This window comes from Cibotium barometz, chromosome 52, assembly GCF_041138505.1.
Source record: "Cibotium barometz isolate CiBa-2024 chromosome 52, ASM4113850v1, whole genome shotgun sequence".
NCBI lineage: Eukaryota > Viridiplantae > Streptophyta > Polypodiopsida > Cyatheales > Cibotiaceae > Cibotium > Cibotium barometz.
The window spans coordinates 11,833,982-11,855,972 of NC_141097.1; the positions used below are offsets into that span (position 1 = coordinate 11,833,982).

At 40.1% G+C, this 21,991-nt stretch overlaps 1 protein-coding gene across 1 annotated transcript; it reads right to left on the reverse strand.

The window, feature by feature from the left end:
* Positions 1 to 241: 241 nt before the first annotated feature.
* Positions 242 to 3,711, reverse strand: LOC147608809 (shikimate O-hydroxycinnamoyltransferase-like). The gene is made up of 2 exons (XM_086788302.1): positions 2,889 to 3,711; positions 242 to 1,596 (listed from the first exon to the last, which is right to left on the reverse strand). Exons 1-2 carry the CDS (start codon positions 3,321 to 3,323, stop codon positions 370 to 372), a joined length of 1,662 nt encoding a protein of 553 aa, XP_086644428.1. The 5' UTR covers positions 3,324 to 3,711; the 3' UTR covers positions 242 to 369.
* Positions 3,712 to 21,991: the final 18,280 nt, after the last annotated feature.

Sequence of the window (21,991 nt, forward strand, 5' to 3'; positions counted from 1 at the left end):
CCCTAACCTTCAAATTGAAGGCCAGAAATTGGGTTGACGTGTGTAAAATTTAGAGAAATTTTCAAAATAGTGGCCGTCTTTTGCAACCCTATTTTCTAAGAGAACTTCTCTAGAAGGTTTGAAGGGCTTTGGTACCCTTGAAGGCTTCAAATTTCAACACTGGTGGGGAGTTGAGAGCAACAAATAAAGCGAGAGCAACTGCGATTCAATGTACAAAGCCTGATGTAAATACTCGTTGTCAAAGTCTTAACATAATGTTATTTTAAGAATTGAATTCATATGCTGGACAAGGTTATGAAGGGGGCTGCTCTTGTATTAATGAAAATTGGAGCCCTAAAGTATATTGGGCTCTAATGAGAGTAAGTTGGATCATTTCATGAAAGATAAGAAGGTAGGGTCATTGATTAGATTTTGCATGGGACGATGTTGTAAGGTGAGACAGACATCGATGCCGCAATTATCCTTGGCAGCGAAGAGCACAAGGGAACCACGATGGGCAGCAAAGAAGACAAGCTCGCCACGCATTCCGACCGAGATGGGGCGCACACAGGAAGGAGAGCCCCAACCAAAGTCGACTTGGAAGATGGGAAACCTAGGCGAGCTCACCACGTTCAAACACACGAACCCACGTCCCCACTGAGCAAGCCTCTTCCTTGTAATCCCTTCCAAGCATGCCATCTCTCGTTTGATAGACAGGCTCGTTACGCTCTTGATCTTTCTATGAATCCTGCTCGCCGTCTGTGCAATGGACTCCGCCATTAGCTCGCTTGCTGTCGCCATAACTGTCCTCGCAATAATTGCATTGCCCACATATCCTTCTCCTATGCATGGCTCCAATCGCCTCCTCACATCAGCTAGAATCACCAACCCCACCCTCGTGTTGCCCTCCAGTCGCCTTGCCTCCACAGTGCTCCTCCACACGTGTGCACATAGTGCCTCGTATTTTGTGTACCCACCTTCTCCTCTTGCTTTGTCCTCTGCACATCTATCCTTGCCATTTGCATTTCCATTTTCATCTCCGCATGCATCCACATCTGCACTACCCTCCTTCATACCTGCACCATTTGCATTTGCATCGTCATCTCCACACGCACCCACATCTGCCCTACCCCCCTCCGCACGTGCACAATTTGCATTTGCATTGTCATCCCCACATGCACCCACATCTTCCCTACCCCCCTCCGCAAGTGCACAAGGCTCCTCAGCACGTGCAAGTGCACAAGGCTCCTCAGCACGTGCAGCTCCCTGCTCTGGTGATGTGGAGTTTGCCAAAGTCTTCAATTTTGTAATCATTTCACCACTGAAATTAAACACTCTCGTGATCAAACCCTCGATATCTTGATTGATGCTCCCATTGTGTAATGGGGTTTTCCAACAAACGTCCAAGCACTTCTCCATGTCTTCCTCCTTAAGGTCTCCTAAGTAGATTCTGAAATCCAGCAAAGTTCTGTCATGAACAGGAACAATGGACAAGTTCTCAACGCCCCTTGCATGCTCGGCCCACGACACCATGAAATCCCAGAAGGAGCTGCCATCACCAAGCACGTGACTATGTACACATCCCATAGCAATCTCTCCTCCCAAAAACCTTGTTACCTGAAGACATAAAACACATGAAGACATAAGGCACAGCTTTTATTTGAACACCTATTTGTGCTAATTGTGTCTATAGCCTTACTTTTGTATTGGAAGGTCTAGAATCTAACCTTAATGATAACTTGACAAAACTCTATAAGGGCTAGAACTTTAGCTTACATGTGCATATGGAGAAATGATGTCTTTACCAAATAATTAGATTAGAGAATGCATGTGCGCATGAAAGAGCTGTAAATGTTCCCCCGCCATGTAGACAAGTTGGTAATGCAGGTGAAGCTCAATGCCTGTACAAGCCTCGAAGTAAAGTTCATGAGAGAGGATACCAAACTTTAGATGCCACGAGGGTAGATTCGGACCCAATACCTTGCCACTAGGGTAGATTTGAACTCAATACTTCCTGATAAAGAGGCATGGCTATCTTTATCATGGCTAGGGAGGTTGGTAAGGCATTGCCACTAGGGTAGATTCGAACTCAATACCTCTCGATAAAGGGGCACGGGCACTACCCATTGGACTATGGGCTATAGCCAGGAAGTAACCATGTTGTAAAGTTGGTAAGAGATTGCCACAAGGGTAGATTCGAACCCAATACCTCATATTAAAGAGAGGGATTGGCGCCATTGTTGCCTCTTGGGCTATAGCAACCCAAGAGGCCAGCTGCTATAGCCCAAGAGGCCAGCTGGTAACCAAGAGGCGACCATGTAGTCAAGTTGGTAAGGCACATGAAGCTCAGTGGGCGGATGTGGGTTCGGATACTTGCTCGCTGTCCTAGAACGTCTAATAATAATAGAGCTGTAAGCCTATATAACAAAAGAACCTTAACAGAGGAGACTAATGAAATAAGAGGATATGAAAGACATCAAAAGAACTTTGATAGACCCGAACAGCCCCCCCTTTTGAGATTGGGCGGAATGTGTCCGTCCGGGAGGGGCTCGTCAGTCTTCACACTAAGCTGCCCGAATGCTATCACAGAAAAGTGCAGGGGTGTGAAGGACGTGCGATGCTTGACAGCGCTTGACAGGAGTACGTGAGAGGAGGCAGTTTACGGGGCCGTAATCAGAGACATGGACCCGTCCGGTAGTTGGCAGCTAGCTCAACTTTCGGCAGTGCTCAAGCGGCGGAAGTGTGAACACATTCGACAGTCGGTCGACCGGATGTCTGCAAATCCGGCTGCTACTCCTCTCACTCTCTCTCTCTCTCTCTCTCTTGCTCACACTCTCACACACACACACACACACACGACGTACAAAAGCAAAAGAATCTTACAGAATGAGGCGATAGCTGGAAATCACCTGTACTGCAAGAAGGGGCATGCTAAACTCATCTCCTGTGAGCGACGGTGTCAGCCCTTGAAAGAAATCTTTGATTTGGAAGTAATCCATTTCAAGGTCCGAGAAATGGGCGTGGACGGAGGCCTCCACGAACTCAACACCTTGACCATCGCAGAGGATCTCGAGCCTGCCGTCGTGCTGGCCGAGCGACAGGCGGCCGGCAAAAGGGTAGAAGCCGGCGAGCACACGGGAGAGGCTGCTCTTCAAGGTGCGGATGATGGAGGCGTATAAGGCTTGCTCCGTTGAAGCTTTGTAGAAGAGAAGCCTGCGGTTGTAAGGGACCCATCGCCAGTAGGAGTCGCTCCCCGGCAGAAAGAGATGACGTTCAGGTTGCGTTGCTTCGGCAGCCGGCACGACCATGCACTTGCCAAGCACGCTGAGCTTAGTATCGCCCATCTGGAAAAGAAACAATATTTAAGAGCAGACGAAGATAATGTTCTGAAGGAAGTCCCCCCAGAGACACACACACTGTCTCTCCCTCTCCCCCTCTCTCTCTCTCTCACACACTCCACACACACACACACTGTCTCTCCCTCTCCCCCTCTCTCTCTCTCTCACACCACACACACACACTCTCTCTCCCCTCTCTCTCTCACACCACACACACACACTCTCTCTCCCCTCTCTCTCTCACACAAACACACTCACACACACACTCACACGAAGCCTCACCGTTCTCGACATACACAAACAGACTCACACACTCCCTCTCACATAGCACACACGCGCGCACACTCTCTCTCTCTCTCTCACTCTCACTCACACTCACACACACACACACACACACACGAAGCCTCACCGTTCACTCCCAACAAGTAATAAGTGATGGCGGACTTGAGATCTGCAATGGCCACTGGCCACGCCGCCCGTCGTGTGTGCAGTAGGTCTCAAATAATATGACCCCCAAAACTTCGTCTGCCCATAACCCTTGTCCATTTGAAGTCTTATTGATTGTGTTCATGGTGCTCTAAGTAACCCTTGTGGATGCGAAACCATAACCCTTGTCAAAATCATGTCTTTTGATTGTTTGTATGTAGACATAACAACTACCTTTCTCCAATGTGGGTTCATGATGGAGAGTGCTTATAACGAAAAACCACCTATAGGTTATGAGGGGCATCTAGGCACCTAGGTCCAGTGCTATTGGCCCTTCTAGGATCTACCCTATTTGTACATATTTCATCCTTACTAATTTGCTATTACCTTTGTTGTGGAGAGCATCATTTTGAGAAGAAAGCAAAGGATTTCCCATATCTGTACATATTTCAGCCTTCCTAATTTGCTATAGGTTATGAGGGGCACATCTAGGCACCTAGGTCTAGTGCTATTGGCCCTTCTAGGATCTACCCTATCTGTACATATTTCAGCCTTACTAATTTGCTATTACCTTTGTTGTGGAGAGCATCATTTTGAGAAGAAAGCAAAGGATTTCCCATAGGTGTGCATTTTTCTTCCACCATAGGGTATGGAGATTTTGTGGTGGTGGTGGAGGTGGGGGCACATAATCACCTCAAAGGGAGACTAAGAGAGTGTGAACTTTCATTACTTCAAAAGTATGACATTAAATCCATACTTTATGTGCTTACTTATGCTTGTAAAAATGGATTGATATTATGATCAACCTCTTATTGTGTGTGTCGTTCACTTTGATGATTCTTCTTTCGTCATAGTTTGATTCATTTTGATGACTTCTCTTTTGTAAGTCATAGTTTGATTCATTTTGATGACTTCTCTTTCGTAATACTGTCAATAAAAACTTGAGTGATGTAAAAAAAGGCATTGCTATGTTAACCTTAGCCCTATCATGCATAGGTCTTCTTTCTTTTAAAGATATTCTTGGACATGACAAGACCCATTTTGTAAGTGGGCACTTGAATTCAAGCCATCATTATATTACTTTTCTCTTTTCAACTATTTGTAAACTATTAGGAATCTTTTAAATGAACACCATCTAGTTTTGTGCTACATATATCATCACTTAATTCACTTAAGGTTTATGTATGGTTGACTATCTTACTTTTGCTTAAACTAGTTTATAACTATAAGTTTTAGGTATATTCTTGGGCTAAATGTCTTTGTAGTTGATAATCTACCATCATGAATCATGCATGTACACATTCACAAATCTGTAATACCATTCTAGAAGTTGTGAAGCAAAGACACCAAAATAATTTCTTTGACTTAACTATACATGGTTTAGAAGTATCTCTTATGGTGAAACAAAGTTCAGTTGTAATTTCGAACAAAGGAAGTGAAAACACCATAACATGTTGAAGATATGGAGCTTGGAACTTAAATTCTAAAGGTGTGTTACTTTTGAGAATTTAACAAATATTTCTTGCATCATTTCACATTTTACTAAAAATTTGCAAGGCATGATTAGCAGTTAATGGAAAATAAGAAAGATAAATCAAGACATATAAAAACCATGATTGGTAGGGCTTGGCCTATGAGTTATGGGACATGCTAGGTTTTATAAGAGATCATAGCAAATGGAACAACGATAATGGCAAAAAACTTAGTATATGGAAAGTTCATGGTAATTTTCCATTATTGGTCTCAAGGAATGCTAGGTTCTATAAAAAGGTGTAGCAAACAAAAAACACGATGAGTGAACAAGTTACAAATAGGTATCTAACCACTATGTGAGACACTATGAGTGTTTTTATTGTAAACAATAACTATACTTACATAAACAATAAATACTAACATATCTACACAAAGTCTGATTTTTTGAGAAGTAAAAAATACCAAATAAACATGCACCCTTGATTTGCTTGATGATTGATTTCTTATTGTGAGTAATAACTATTCTTACACAAATAATAAATGCTAATCAAAGCATATCTGCACCTGAATCTATAAAAAAAGTAAAAAATTACAAAAAAAATTCCTTTACCATTAGATCCCTTAATGATTGATGACAAAAGACCTTGACTAAACCATGTAGGACCACTTCTCATAATGTCTTTCTTTAGGTAAGACCAAAAATAGAGTTTAAGGAAACACTACTTTAAACTACTAAAATGGATGGTGTAGTGCATTAAACTAGGAACATTATGCTACAATGAAAAATATATATAATGGGACATTAATAGACAATACACCCTTGTGTGTTAAGCATGAGCATTTTTAAAAATTGCACTTGGACTCATTTTGTTAATGTGGTTTTATAACTATATTGTAATGTAACGTTTCAAGAGAAGTCTTGGTTGATGTTTTCTATGAATAGAAAGCCATGAAAGGATTCACTATTGTACACACATAGCAAAATATTACTCTCCCAAAGAGACCAGTTGTCAGGCTTTGCCTTAGAAATTCTTATCAAGATTGACTATCTTATCTATATAGAATCTATATAGACCGGATGGACTAACACATAAGCATAGTTAAGACTTAGCTATAGTGACTAGAGATGATCTCGCTAGTTAGAACATGATAATTGATTATGTTAAAAACAAAGATTCTCATGTGACTTAAAAGACTAAGAGAAGTTAAGAACTGTTTGAATTAAAAGCTTGTTTTATACTTAAAGTTGATTTTGATTGATTTGAATATGCATGCCTAGAAAGATTATGGACTAAATATGAGTGTAAGATGATATGTATGACTTGTGATTGCTTTGTTTTGAAATGAATGATTGATATGCATGTGTATGATGAGACTCAATATGAGATTTTGAGATTCGGGCAGGCCGTTCTTAGACAGGGAACGTCAGATAGAGAACGTGATTTATACCCTTTAGGAGCCAGAACCCAGAGAGGACGAGATTCAAAAAGAGGCATACCCAGGATAGTCGCGATGTCTAGTGTGGAGGTTGGGTGAACAGGCATTGGGAGAAAGCTCTAAATTGGCTAGAATTTGGTCATTATGACTAACCATGTTATCGAGCATGGTGAGGATGACAGAGTCTTTGAGATAGACACATACATGGTGATTGATTGAGATGCTGTGCTTGATTTGATAGAGATTTATATTATGTGAATGTTTATTTGAGATTACATGATTCTTTGCTTATGTGATAAGAATCTTGGATATGGCATACATGCTTGTTTGCTATTTGAGAGACGACCATCACAGATTTGAGAAGTGGGCATAGATTTTGTGGGCCTAATCAAGCCGATAGCTAATATAGAACCTAAGCTAGATACATGATTGGAGCATGATTGTAGCCATGCAAGCCAAGGTGGTTTGCATAGACAATGCAAGAACTATCGCCAAGTTTCTCTATGAGAATGTGCTTATCAAGTTGGATTCCCTATTGAGTTGGTGAGAGCGATAGGGGAATCCACTTCATCAACAATGCTCATGTTTGAGTTCATAGTGGTGTAAGGAAACCCCTAGGGAAATGGGCAAGACAAAGCCTTTAAAAACATATGCAATGTCTTAATGAAGACTTCTAAGATATGAATATATAGTTGGAAGCATAAGAGTCATGAAGCCTTATGGGTGTAGCATAATGCAATAAAGAAAAGCATTGGATTAACATTGTTCAAATTGGGCATTTGGGTTAGAAGCGAGTGATTGAAGCCAGTATAGTTTCTAGTTCTAAGCATGTAGATTGTCATAGAAGAAAGGCTATATTATTATGTGTCACTTGTAAAAAGGTTGAAAGATATTGAGAAACTGGATAAAATCTACATCACGGCTACACTTAACGATGAAAGAGAAGGTGGAAGGCATGATTTTACTGCAACCTTCGTAAAAGAAATATCTCCCTCTTTGACTTGGTACTTAAAAGCCTATACTACGCATTAAATACTGCCAACCAAGTAGGGCTAACAAGAAGGTATGTCTGACCATCTCAAAGGAAGCCCTAGAAAGAACTAGGATGGCTCAAAGAAGTTGGCCTAGAACAAGGTATGGCTAACCATTTCAAAGGAATCAAAGAACAAGGAAGTTCTATAAAGATCATTTCAAAGAAACCCCTACAAAGAGCATTTCAAAGGAAGTCCTGTAAAGACCATTTCAAAGGAAGTCCTGTAAAGACCATTTCAAAGTCCTACAAAGAAGTTGGATTGGAAGAAGGTATGGCTGACCATTTCAAAGGAATGAAAGACCAAGGAAGTCCTAAAAAGACCATTTCAAAGGAAGTCTTGGAAAGACCATTTCAAAGGAAGTCCTGCAAAGACCATTTTAAAGTCCTGCAAAGACCAAGGATGAGGAAAATATGGATGTTGTGCTAGAGGCCCAAAGACCCAAGGATGGATCTCCATGCTAGGTGCCTAAATCAAGGGTTTCCCAACCAAATCCTCCATGTAAATCACAAAGTGTTGAGAGGTGGATCTAGTAACAAGGCAAGCAAATGTAGGTAAGAGGAAACTTCCACACTATAGCATATACATTCAATTAAAGTAAATAGAGCAAGATATAGATGCAGCACCTGTCTTGGTAAAAGAAGTGGCATTCAGATGAGTAAAAGAAGCATCAATCTCAAAGGAATAATTGCAAACCCATATCATCAAGGTTGTGATCACATCAACATCTAAGGAAAATGTTTCAAGTCAAACTAGACCAAACACCTTCACACCTCAAACTACAAGAAAACAACCCTTGACCAAATTCTAAAAAGGCAGAAAAGCTTCTTGAAATGAACTCCAAGCTGTGGACATGGCATCACCATTTGTAAGTAAAAACTTCTAAGGTAAATCAAAGGGGAAGTAAAGAAAATTAGATTTTAGTCAACACCGAAAGGTTCAATATAATTATAACATCAATGCTAGAAGTTGAGAAGCTATGAGAAGTTCAATCCATAAGGAGCCTTCCCTCATAAGTATGTAGGATTCCTAGTCTGTGTTTAAACAACCTCAAGATTGTTATGAGGAGTAATTTATGGAATTTTAATTTGCATGTGTTTCATTAATTATGAATTATCCTAGATGGGTTTAAATTGGGAAATCTGGGTGGTCGTAGTCTACTTTGAAAACACACAGGTTACTCTATATATGCATGATAATATTGGTTACATTCTTTATATTTTATGTGGTTATTTACATTAAAAATTTAATTAATTAATTTATTATGGTGATATTTCATAGATATATAAATAAATAAATCTATATGTTTGCCCCTTCTCCCCCCCTCTCTCTATACATCCCTTGACCATGTCTCCTATTTTCCTCCACTATTTAATAATAAAATGTACCTTAAATTAAGGATCCCCAAAAAGAAAAAGTGTACAATCTTTTGAGCTCTTTGTAATATAAGCTTTGTGATTATGTGGGAGGGTACCATATTATGTGCATGGCTTTTAAGTGATACATGTGTGTGTGTATGTGCACACACACACACACCCCCCCCGCACACACACATATACACCACTCTCCCCCCCACACACACCCATCCATCCACCCACCACACATGCACACACACACACATACATGCTCACACACATGTACACATGCACATGTGCACGTGCACACACACACACACACACACACACACACACATGCACACACCACACCACACCACCCCACACACACACACACACACACACACACACACACACACATGCACACACCACCCCACACCCCCCCCACACCCACCCCACATATACACACACGCATGTACACATGAACGTACTCACACACACACACACACATGCACACTCACTCATGTCATGTATGTTATGTAAGTGGGTGTGTACACGCCCTTACATGGATCTCTTAATTGCACATGTTTGTCTCTCTTTACTAGTAGAATCCAACATTTGCATATTGACTGCAACTAGCTTGCTGCCTTAATTTGGACACCTTTGATGTGCCTTATTCACATAGATATGGCCCTTATGGTCAATGAAACTAGCCATTTTGTGAAACAAGTACACACCACCCTTATGGTATGTGTTGTACCTTGGTGTATGGGTGTGTCACGGTGTATCTGTTAGTAAGGTTATAATTGCACATGTTTGTCTCTCTTTACTAGTAGAATCCAACATTTGCATATTGACTGCAACTAGCTTGCTGCCTTAATTTGGACACCTTTGATGTGCCTTATTCACATAGATATGGCCCTTATGGTCAATGAAACTAGCCATTTTGTGAAACAAGTACACACCACCCTTATGGTATGTGTTGTACCTTGGTGTAAGGGTGTGTGTGTATCTGTTAGTAGTAAGGTTATAATAATAAAGCTTATGATCTTTGTTTTTATTTATCCATCCTTTGTGTTGAGAAATGCATGTCCACATGAAACTCATATGTGAAGAAAAACTCTCAAAATGCACTTCTCTCATGAGATACCTTTGAAAGGTGAGTGTATTATTTGAATGATTTTTCATCTTGGATAACATATCTTTACTCATCTTAAAAACCCACAATCATGGTAATTACAGAAACTCATATTGCATTTTGCTACATTTTTCTTCCCTCTCCATAATGATGTATATTTTTCATAATGTCCTCCTAGCTTGCACATGTAATGGTGTACATTTCCAATATAATGTCCTTCTTCTGAACAAGTTCTTAGCATTCCTTGTTATGTGGTGATGCTCTCTCTTTGCACTTGACCTTCTACTTGTGTTGGACTTCTTGGCTTCTTGATTCTACCCTTGTAGTCCCCTCCTACCTTCCTCCCTTGATTCTACCCTTGTAGTCCCCTCCTACCTTCCTCCCTTGATTCTAGCTTTGTAGTCCCCTCCTACGTTCCTCCCTTGATTCTAGCTTTGAAGTCCCCTCCTACCTTATTATGGGCTAACTTAATTAATTGCCTTCTATGCCACTTCTCCCCAATGTGTGCTTCTTGATTCTAGCCTTGTACTCTCCTCTTATCTTCTTAGCCTTGTACTCTCCTCTTATCTTCTTAGCCTTCTTCATTCTAGCCTTTTAGTCCCCACCTACCTTCTTAATTCTAGCCTTAGAGTCCCCTCCTACCTTCTTAATAGGCTACTTTAATTAGTTACCTTCTATGAAAATCCTTCCTAATGCGTGCTGGCTTAGGCTGGTACTCTCCTCTTATCTTCTTAGCCTTCTTCATTCTAGCCTTTTAGTCCCCACCTACCTTCTTGATTCTAGCCTTAGAGTCCCCTCCTACCTTCTTAATAGGCTACTTTAATTAGTTACTTTCTATGAAAATCCTTCCTAATGCATGCTGGCTTAGGCTTGTTTTGCATATGTGCTAGGTGTCTCTTGGCAGATAAAGATGATGCAACTATAGAGTCTCGCTTGTCATGAAGATGGTGTACACATTCACACTAATGTGAACCTAATGAACTTAGTTTTCACATGGAAAATGGCGCATATGCACATTGTGTACCTAATGAACTTGGTTTTCACATGTAAAATGTGCTTCTATTGCATTGGATTAAGATGGCATTGAGATGAATCCACAATGAGATATTTATTGTGTCCCCATGATGTTCTATTGATTGTGAATGTGAGGCAATCAATGTGGCTTTCACTTGTTTTTTTATATTTAAATGTTATTCTCAATTTCTTTAAAAAATCTCAATGGACTCAACATTTTGTTGCATGCACATAGTATGTGACACCAAATCTATTACCTTCTTTGCCTAAGGGAATTGTTTCTTCTTGCTTCAAAAATTAAAACTCTATTATTAAGTGTGCATCCCACTGAGTGAGTATAGGTAAGCATGCAGATTATGTTATATAAATTGAGAGAAATATTTAGAATTAAAACTAACATATACAATCTAGGCTTGAAAGTAGAAAAAATTAGATAAGTGGAAGATTTCTAACTTTATTATACATAAAGAAAATGTAGATAAATTAAGAGCTCACATGAGCATAAATGGTAATGCCAAAGAGCATGATAGGGATGGCTAAAGAAATCTTATGGCTATTAGGAATCTTATGACTATAGAGTATGGCCATAGGAATTTTGTGACTATCATGGATGGACAAAGGGATCATTTATGCAAAGCTAGTATAAGAAAGAAGATGGGATCATTCATTTATCTAGGAAGGATAAAGGGATCATTCATAAAAAAGCTAGTATGAGAAATGGAAGATGGGGCCATCATTTTCCTTAACTAAAAATGTAAAGCTAATATGAGGAAGGCATTATACATATAAAGCTAGTATGAGAAATGGAAGATGGGGAACATCATTTTCCTTAACTAAAAATGTAAAGCTAATATGAGAAATGGAAATTGGATAGCATTACATTCTAGTATGATAGATGGAAGAAGATGGAGGCAATCATATCCTTAGGCTAAAAATGTAAATCTAGTACGCAAAATGGAAATTGCATACCATTATATTCTAAGTAGTTTCACACTTTGATAGATCATTTTTCTTTTTATAGCTCTATCAATTCAAGCTATGGTTTACAAGTTCTAACCATTTTTTAAACCATATTCTAATGTATTAAATATAATATAAAAATAAAATACTCTTCTAAAAAATGATTAAAAAAATAATCTCATACTTAGACAGAGCACAAAACAATGAGAAATTTTATTTTTTATTTCTCATAAATTTGAGCTAAAGTTGTAAGAATATAAAGTAGTGGAATCTTGATCAACAAAATACAAAGCATTGAATTATAGAAAGAAGTGAAGAGTAAACGATATTACTGCTTGTTACAAAAAACTTGATTACAAAGTTGATGGAATTTGCCCACTTGTGTGCTCCAAGTAAGGAGCTTTGATGCAATCTAGACATACTATGGATGGAGGATATCTTGCTTACAACAGGGCTTAAACAAAATAAACTCAATGATGAACTAAGGCTACTAAATGAGTATATGCAAAGTACCTAGGTCATTAGGGATGTAGGTCGACCATGTCAGCCAACCTACAACTTGGTCCAAAATGACCAACTGACCACATCATCTGATTGGGACCATATTAGACTATAACTAAGTCTCATAGAAACTTGGTGTAGCTCCCACCACCATGGCAATCTGAGACTATCTCTAGACCCTCAAACGGGCCTTGTAACTCGAGAACACTATGTCCTTGGTTTGTTATCCAGCACTCACTAATGTGGTCACATAGCTTGCACAAGCATGCATCCTCCTTGGCAGAGTGCTAAGTCTACATAAGCTATCTCCTTACTATCTGGTCACACTTGGCCAGCACCATCCAATGTCTAAATTGGAAACTACCAACATGTGTGCTCGGGTGCTTACCACAATGGATACTCCTCATAAAGGGTGCCTTATAAAATAGAGAACATCTTCCATCCATAGAAACATCACGAGGGTGGAGCATGCAAATGCTTTTCCAACACTCGCCCCCTTAATGTCCACCTATAGGTGAACTACCTCTTTGGTCCAATGTTGAGTCGATGAAGATGGTGCTCCAGCAAATCTCTTCCCATAACCTTTGTAAAAATGTCTATACAATTCTCTTTTGGGCAGTAGACAAGCTCAACCTCTCCATCCATAATTAGCTCATGCACATAATGATATTGTATCTCAATGTGCTTCGTGCAAGCATGAAACATCAAGTTCTTGATGATAGCCAGGCATCTCTGATTGTCACATAGCAACACTGTCACTGTCTCCTAAGATGTTATAGGTATATATTTTATCATATTTTTGATGCATAATGATCTTGATTTAATATGTGCAGAAACCAGCTTAATGAAATGTGCGAATGTGTGCAAGGCTATTATATATGTGAATGAGAGGTTATTTTATGAGTTATTTTTGTTGGCTACGTGCCAAATGTCTGTACAAATTATTTATGCACACTTGTGCATGGCGTTGCTATATTCCTAGCACATAGGCTATAAGAGTTTTGATTATTTACACTTAGTGTATGAACAAGCTCTAGTGCTTCAGCTATTTTTGTAAAAAGTGGAAGCCCATTTTGTATGCACAACTATTAATAGCTCCTTGGGGGTTGTTTATTGAATACAATTCTCGAAATACTCATGTTGTGGAAGTGGAGCTACACGCATGAGGGGGGAGATTGCACCCAATCTTGGAGTCGTGCTTTTGTGAGCTAAGTTTTTTTTAAATTTTGTTTCTCTCAATTTTATTGAATATGTTGAGCATATGGTATGTGATAAGTTATTTGAATTAAATCAATTCTTGCAAGTTTCTTTTAAATTCTATCTTAGTAAAAAATTAGATATGAGAGGTAGATGTAGGAAGTTGGAGAGAAGAATTGAAAGCTTAAAAGCTTAATTCAAAGGTTTTTGTTTTTGGAAGGGTTGGTTCTATTATCCAAGGGGAAAACACCGGAGGGTGGCAAACCACCACAAAACCACCTTTTTGTATAAAAAGCAGTTTTCCCAAATTCTTAGCCTCTTTTTGATCCATCCTAATGGATGAAGTCTACAATTGAATCCTAATGGATGAAGTCTACAATTGAAGGGGAATCAGGCTTAGCTTTTGGATTGCTAACCTAGAGTAACAAGAAGAAATCCATAATGGAGGGTCCTTGTTTATCTTCAAGTCAATTTATTTGAAGGAAGCTTCAATAGCATTGTAGCAGGCTCAATTTCTTTTTTTAAATTAAAGCTTAAAATCTCTTCTCCCGCTTCTTTTCAATCGGGGGGCAACAACATTTTTTTTTTCGATCTTTTCTTTTCTTCTCTCCACGGTGATAGCAACGGCAGACAGTTCGACGACCTGGTTTTTTTCTTAAATAGATAAGTCATAAAAAGCTAATAAACATGATTCAAAGAAGTGTTACAGGTGTAACGAGATTAGACATATTGTCCCATGGAAGTCAAAGTTTATTTCACCTAGGACTCAATATGATCGATGAAGATGATGAAGAAGAATACCAAGACGACTACTCAGACTCTTGAGGTAACATATTTATTACATTTGATTATTTATCACTTGTTAATAAATTTTAAGGAGATTTTTTATGCATCAAAAGTAGAGCTTCTTGAAGGAACTGGCCCCCCATCTTGAACTATACTTTATGAATTTTCCACTAGTATGTATTAGTCTGTGGTATGGGACACGAGATTAATCCTGTGTGAAGGATTTCGATGCATACTTATCTTTAGATTTGTGTGAGATAATTTCTGGTGGTATAGGACATGAGATTAATCCTCTGTGAAGGATTCCGATGCATACTTATCTCTAGATCTATGTGGAATAATTTCTGGTGGTATGAGACACTAGAATTTATTACACATAAAAGTCCTTGATAGAATGTCTTCTTTTATAATTAGAGAATATACTCGAATTTATATATTATAAGATAATTGATTGTTAACCCATTCCTAGGGTTAACAAGAGCTACCGCCATTATCTTACATCAAGGAGTCAAGGTAGATACACCAAAGGGTCATACATTCAAGATATGAAGCAATAGTGTCCAAAGCTACAACTTATACAGGCGCCCATAATGGTGTGACGGTGTATTTATGGCGATTTCTACTTGTGTGTGGTAATAAGTTAGGATGAAGTCCTAAGTGATGTACTTCATGAATATATTATGAGAGTAGTCATTGTAATAGCATTAGGCCTCTTATAACCCTAAAGTGCCCGGTCGGCCATAATTTAAGTGAGTGTGAACACTTATGGCCATGTATATAAGTGATATGCTAGTGAGTGTGTGTGAGTAAAGTGAGGTGAGAGGAGGGACGAGTACCCGTAGTGCAACGTGGCGGTGTGACAATGCTCGTGGGAGGCACGGTGGAATTGCTTTTCAAGGAGTTATAGAGCTTGGAGACTTCAAGGGTTATGAGCTCAGCCATTGGAAAGATTCTTACACGACAGTTGTGGTTCACCAGGTAATCTCTTGTTAGATATGTTTCAAAAAGGGGGGTTAGGTTGAGCCATAACATTTTTGGCGTTGCTGTCGGGGAGTCATTCCTTAGCTTTTTCCATCTTTTTTTCTCTAATCTATGTATTACCCATTGCCCATTATCTTGATTAAGGGTTTCCCATGAAAAAGATGTGGATTTGATGGTGATTTGTGTGTGATTTGGTGTAGAATATCTCTTTTTTATTTCTATAAAGAATGCTTTTTGCTTAATTTTTAGCTTAATTTATTGTTTTTGTTGTTGTTATTGTGATTTTTCATGTTCTTAGGACTTGCACATAGTTTGTATTAGGCTTAGTTTGCATCCATTGCATCAAACAATGCAATAGAATGTAATTTTTAGTGAATGTTAGCTCTCTTTAGTGTTAAAAATAGAACTAAAATCATTAATTTTAGTGTAGTGTGTTTTTTATTTGAATTGTTTGTATTAGAGTGTTAGCAAGCATTAGGAGTTGCTTAATATTTCAAAAAAATTCTCAAAACTATCAAAAAACCCTTGAATTCGACTGATTTCTCTTAATGAGCATTCAATGAGTAGATGCTCATGAGTTGTCTAATTGTCCATTTTGGGGGTCATTTATGAAGGGTGTAAGGGGTGTCATAAAAAGGTTGACTTTTTTTATTCCCACTTACCTTTTTGGAAAAATGTCCATATCTCCTTAATTTTAAATTCAAAAAATATTCTCCCCAAACAAGGAAATTCGTATTTCCCACTAGACTTCCAAAAAAAAAATTGAAAAAATGGTTCACGTTGTGAATCATTTTTGCACTTTCACGGACTAAGGTTTCACGCCCAACAAAAAAAATTCGAAAAAATGGTTCACGTTGTGAATCATTTCTACACTTTCATGGATTAAAATTTCACGCCCTAAGAGTCCGCGCCCAAAAAAAAATTCAATGGAAAAGCAAGACTGGTTTTGATCACTGAAGATGGAATACAAGGCTATCTTTGACTTCTTGAAAGAGGCTTTCAAAGTGGGATATTCATGAAAAGGAACTCGATGGAGTCTAATCAAACAGTTACACAATGTAAGACAGAAGGATGGAGAATCCATTCGGGACTATATCAATCGGGTAAGATATCTCCATTCTCATTTGTAACAATAGAGACAAGTTCTCTAATGAAAGACTGATTGGGTAATTCCTAGAGGGCATTGAAGATGTAGCCTTCTTGCAGAACTCCATGTACGCTCTAGCCAACACTTCCTTTTTGAGCAATGTTGTAGGAGTGCCATGGATTTCGAGGATAATTTTAAGGGAACTCATTCCCGTGAATTGCAAGAGGGCACTTTGAAGCTTCCTTCAAAACTATGAGCATGAAACCTGAAGGAAAGGGAAAATAATCCTCTTCAGGACAACAAGTGGAGTAGTTAGCAGATGCACTAATGCAGCATAAATAACCTAACACTGGAGAACATGCCAAAGCGATGACCAAGTTGGGCAACCCCAGCTTTACCCAAAGACAGAACTGATATAGTGCCCGATTTATTGAGCTAACCACATTAGTACGTAGTGTCCCACATTTGAGACCCCAGCTCACTCTCTACTATTCTTACTGCCAAAGGTGGGGCAATCACGAGACCTCCAATTATTACCAACAAAGCACGGGCTCTACCCCAGGCCTTACCTCCGAACCCTAGACAACCGCTGGCCTTACCAACCCTAGTGCAACACAATGTACGTCAACCAGGCATGAAGTGGCCTTAAGAGGAATTCTTAGGGTGCCTGAAGTACCCTTACCACCCCTAGTCTTACCACCACAACCACCATTACCTCGAATTACCCTTGTTCACTAGTTGACCTTGATAGAGATCTTTGAAGAAGGTGAGTAGGGAGGAGCCATTAGCAATACCACCTTTAAACCCATTGAGTCAGGCAGCCCACCCCCGAGATCCTAAGTCACTATGTGATGGAGGGTGAACCCATGTACCCTTTGTACCTCTAGCAGCCCCAACCTCATGGGAAAAAGTCTTGAATAACGCGGATAAATGACCACCTATGCAATTCTATCATTGTGTGGGACCTCATTAAATAGCTGAGTGTCTGGTCAAGAAAGGGATGGCTAGTACTCTTGTGAGTACTTATGCCTTAACTCCTTTATGTATAGGATGTGTTCATATATATACAAGGATTTTTCATTGACAATGGGTATAATTGAGAAGGGAAATGAAGCTAAACTGAGCAACAAGATGGCTAGTACTCCTGTGAGTACTTCTGCCTTAACTCCTTTATGTACATGATGTGGGATAAACTATATATACAAGGATTTTCCATTGAGAATGGGTATAATTGAGAAGAAAAATGAAGCTGAACCTAGGACCAACATTAACTTGCTGAGTGTATGAGATGGCTTCATTCACACGATGCCTCTAAATGCATCACTAGAATACAAAATAGAAGGAGATATGTAGATCATGTTGCCGAAGCGTCTATGTCTATGTCTCAAAATCAGGAAACCCTGGGTCATGGAAGGATTTTATCCCCTGAAGAAGTCCTTAAACAAGCACATGCAAGGTGCTCGTGGAAGAAAAAGGCCACAAAGATCGGCAAAGGGGATAGTAAGATGTTCATAAAGAGTGGGTCTGATGAAGGGACAACCACCAATATGTCATGTTCCTCATCTGATGAGGAGAAGATGCTACTGTCAGCCCCTCAAGCAAGAGGGCAAATAGATCCCAATCGGCTACCCCGGAAGTTAGCCGAATACCCAAACCCCATCAAAGAGAAAAAAAGGGGCCAAAGGGCTCTTAGGAGTTGGTTATGGAGTTTGGGTATTCGGCTACCCCGGAAGTTAGCCGAATACCCAAACCCCATCAACGAGAAGAAAAGGGGCCAAAGGCCTCTTAGGAGTTGGTTATGGAGTGTCAAGCTCAATTGTAGGAGGAACCTCAAGCAGTACATATTGCGGAAGGTTCCCCTATGCCGAACTTTCAACCAATTGAAGAAACCCAAGAGCTTGATAGAGGTCCCAACAACCAAGCACTCCTTGATAAATTTCCTCAAAAGATAGAACTAAAAGCCATAGAAATCCTGCTCCAGATAGACCCTATTGAGTATCTCAAAAATCTGAGGGGGAACGGTCACCCAATAAGAACGGACATGGAAGCTCATATTCTAATACCTTACACCTGGAAAAGCCTAATCTCATGAGTGGGGATAATACAACTCAGGAACCCACATTCATCTCTCCGAGAGACATTGCTAGACTTTCTTGGTTCCTTTCTTCATAATTCCAAATTCCCATTGGTACCTTACTTCAAGGTAGCCCGAGTTTATAGAAAGATTTGAAAGATTGGATGGAAGGACGACTTGGAGTAGGAATGGAAGAACTGATGAAACTAGGGAGTTTTGACGAGACTGATGAGGTCGGACTCATAGAACCAAATGGAATCACTCACGTTCCCACATGATCTGAGTAAAAAAGTTAGGGAAGTAATTTGAAGGAGATGAACTGAATGCAACACTTCCCTTAACTTTGGATGTCCTTCAAGTCACCGCCATCCTAGATGGCGAGGAAGGAGTGAGCATTGTTACCAAACAGTGCTAGGAAAAATGGGGAGAATCTCGTATGGATGACCAGTGTTACTTGTAAAACTTGCTGACGGAGCCACCGCAAAGCCCATAGTTCTTTTGCGGGATTTGAAGATTTAGATTCTCGGAACCAACTTTCAACACGCCTTCGTGGTGTGATGAACTTTGGCCAGCAGCCTATTTCTTTATGATTTCAAAACCATAAACGTCTTTTCATGAGAGAAACCAAAATGATCCATGATTAGGACACGGATGATATCTACATTCAAAGGAAAGACCAAATGCTAAAGGTCAGCATATACACTTGGAAGACCCATCCTGTGAGTGGGAGACCTTTTGCACAGAGGATTCAATAACGAGACAGCCAGATCCATGGTAGTCCACTTGTGTCAACATGCTATAAAATGTGGATGATGAACAGGATAGTGTGGAATTTGCACCCCCTCTCCCAGAGTTGGAAGACTCTGAGAACTAGATGCATACCCTTGCCACCCTAGACATACTTCCAAAACACATGGGCACCAGATTTGTCACAAACTGATGGGCAAGAAATCACATGGGCACCAGATTTGTCACAAACTGATGGGCAAGAAATCACATCCCTCTACATGCTCAGAGTTGCATGCATGCCTGATGCTACAAGCCTTGCCACCCTAGACATACTTCCAAAACACATGGGCACCAGATTTGTCACAAACTGATGGGCAAGAAATCACATCCCTCTACATGCTCAGAGTTGCATGCATGCCTGATGCTACAATCCATGAACCTGTTAGTGTCAGAGAGGAAAGACAGTTATGGGGAAACCACCCCTGCAAAACACATATATCCAATGGCTTCCTAGGAAAAGAGGCATACATACCCAATAGAATTGGAAGAACATTGGCTGAAATATGTCGAAGTTGTTAACACACATTCCTACTTCTAGCAAGTCTAGAAATAGGAGCTCGATGAGTTTCCCATTCCAGTTAACAATGTAACCACAAAATTGGAAGAAATAACCAATTCCCAACCTGAACCCCAAAAGATTTGCCACTCTGTGCACAAAGCATGAAACAAAAAAAATGGGGCTAGCTGAAAAAGAAGCCAAAAAGCTAATGGAGGAAAAAAGCGCTAAAGCTGAGGAGACTAAACAAGTCCCCAGACGTTTTAGGGCATTACAAGGTTGGAGACCGTTTTATATAATACAAAAAGGCCCAAAGAAGCCATGATGGGAAGCCAGGAACATTTTAAGATGGTCTAGCCAAAGTCAAGGAAATTAACCTAGCAAGTCCAGGGGAATATCCAAAACCCATCTACATAGGGGAAGACCTCTCTGGAGAAGAAGAGAAAGACCTTATCGCTCTTCTAATAGAATTCCAAGATTGCTTCACATGGAAGTATACGGATATGAAGGGTGTGCCTCCTGAAGTGGTAAACACCCCATTCCCATGGTCGGAGGGAGAAAGATCAGTAAAGCAAAGAGCCTATCCTATGAACCCCAAATACTCCAAGATGGTACGGGAAGAAATCGAACAACTCATAGATGCCAGATTCATCTACGGGACAGAGCACACAAAATGGGTTTCACCCATAGTGATAGTGCCCAAAAATAATAGTAAAGTGAGAGTATGCATAGACCTCAAAAAGGTCAATGCCGCCCTGATACGGGACCACTATCCATTGCCCTTCACAGAACATGTGCTTGAGTAGTGAGTCGCAGAGGAAAGGGAGCCTGCAGTTTCTTTGACAGATTTTTCAGTTATAACCAAGTGTTGATCGACCCAAAGGATCAACATAAAATGGCTTTCGCCACCATGAAATGAGGCACGCAACTATACCACCATGGAAAGGGAAGGGTTAGCCATGGTCTACACTATTAAAATTTTTCACCATTAACTTTTTGGCAACCAAGTTCATTTTCTTTATTAACCACCAGGATCTCCTTTACCTGGTGAATAAACCTTGTACCACTAGTAGAATTACAAGATGGCTTCTAATTCTACTAGAATTTGACCTATCAGCTATATGAAAAGGTTCATAACATGTATTGGCCGACCATATGTCCGCTCCCCTAATGGAGAGCCACTGGTGGGTGTTGATGATGACCTACCAGACGCCCCCCTGTTCCAACTGTGTTTGATTCTTGAGTGGGGAGAAGAAGTCTCACACTTCCTAGCTAATGGCCTACCCACCACCGAAGCACCAATTAACAAGGACCGAGCAAGACGCCTCATCAAAAAAGCTTCCCCAATCAGTTGATCGCAGGGTAACTCTACATGCAAGGAAAAGAAGGAATCATGAGGCGATGTGTCTGAGAGGATGAATACGTCTCTATTTTGGAGAAGCCCACTCTGGAATTACAGTAGGATACTTTGCAGAGTAGATATCACTGCTTGAAAAATCCTAGTGGCAGGACTATGGTAGCCCACCTTGTTTGGAGATGCTGCTGAATACGTCAAACAATGCGATGAATGCCAATGGGTAGCAATTCCACATGATAAGGATAGAATTCCCCTAAATCCCATCGTTTCCTACGACCATTTGAGAAATGGGGCATTGATTTTGTGGGACCCATTAGTCTAGCTACTTGACACACCCAATCTCGGTATATCATAGAGCGAACGAGATGGACTATTGCACAAAATGGGTTGAGGCTAGGGCCACTAGAAAAGCCGATGCAACATCCAGACAAAATTCCTTTACGAGTGTGTGATCACTTGCTTTGGGTGCCCTCTTGAGCTGGTGAGTGACAATGTTACACACTTCATTAATGAAGTTATACAATTCTTGTTACAAGAATTCATGGTGGTCACCACATCGAAAATCCTCTCCCTACTACCCCCAAGCTGATGGC

What these genes read in the sequence shown, in the direction of transcription:
- LOC147608809 (XM_086788302.1), bottom strand. Translation starts at nt 3,323, where the DNA reads ATGGGCGATACTAAGCTCAGCGTGCTTGGCAAGTGCATGGTCGTGCCG. An exon ending in TGCCCCTTCTTGCAGTACAG is followed by an intron (nt 1,597 to 2,888) that starts GTGATTTCCAGC and finishes TTATGTCTTCAG; the next exon opens with GTAACAAGGTTTTTGGGAGG.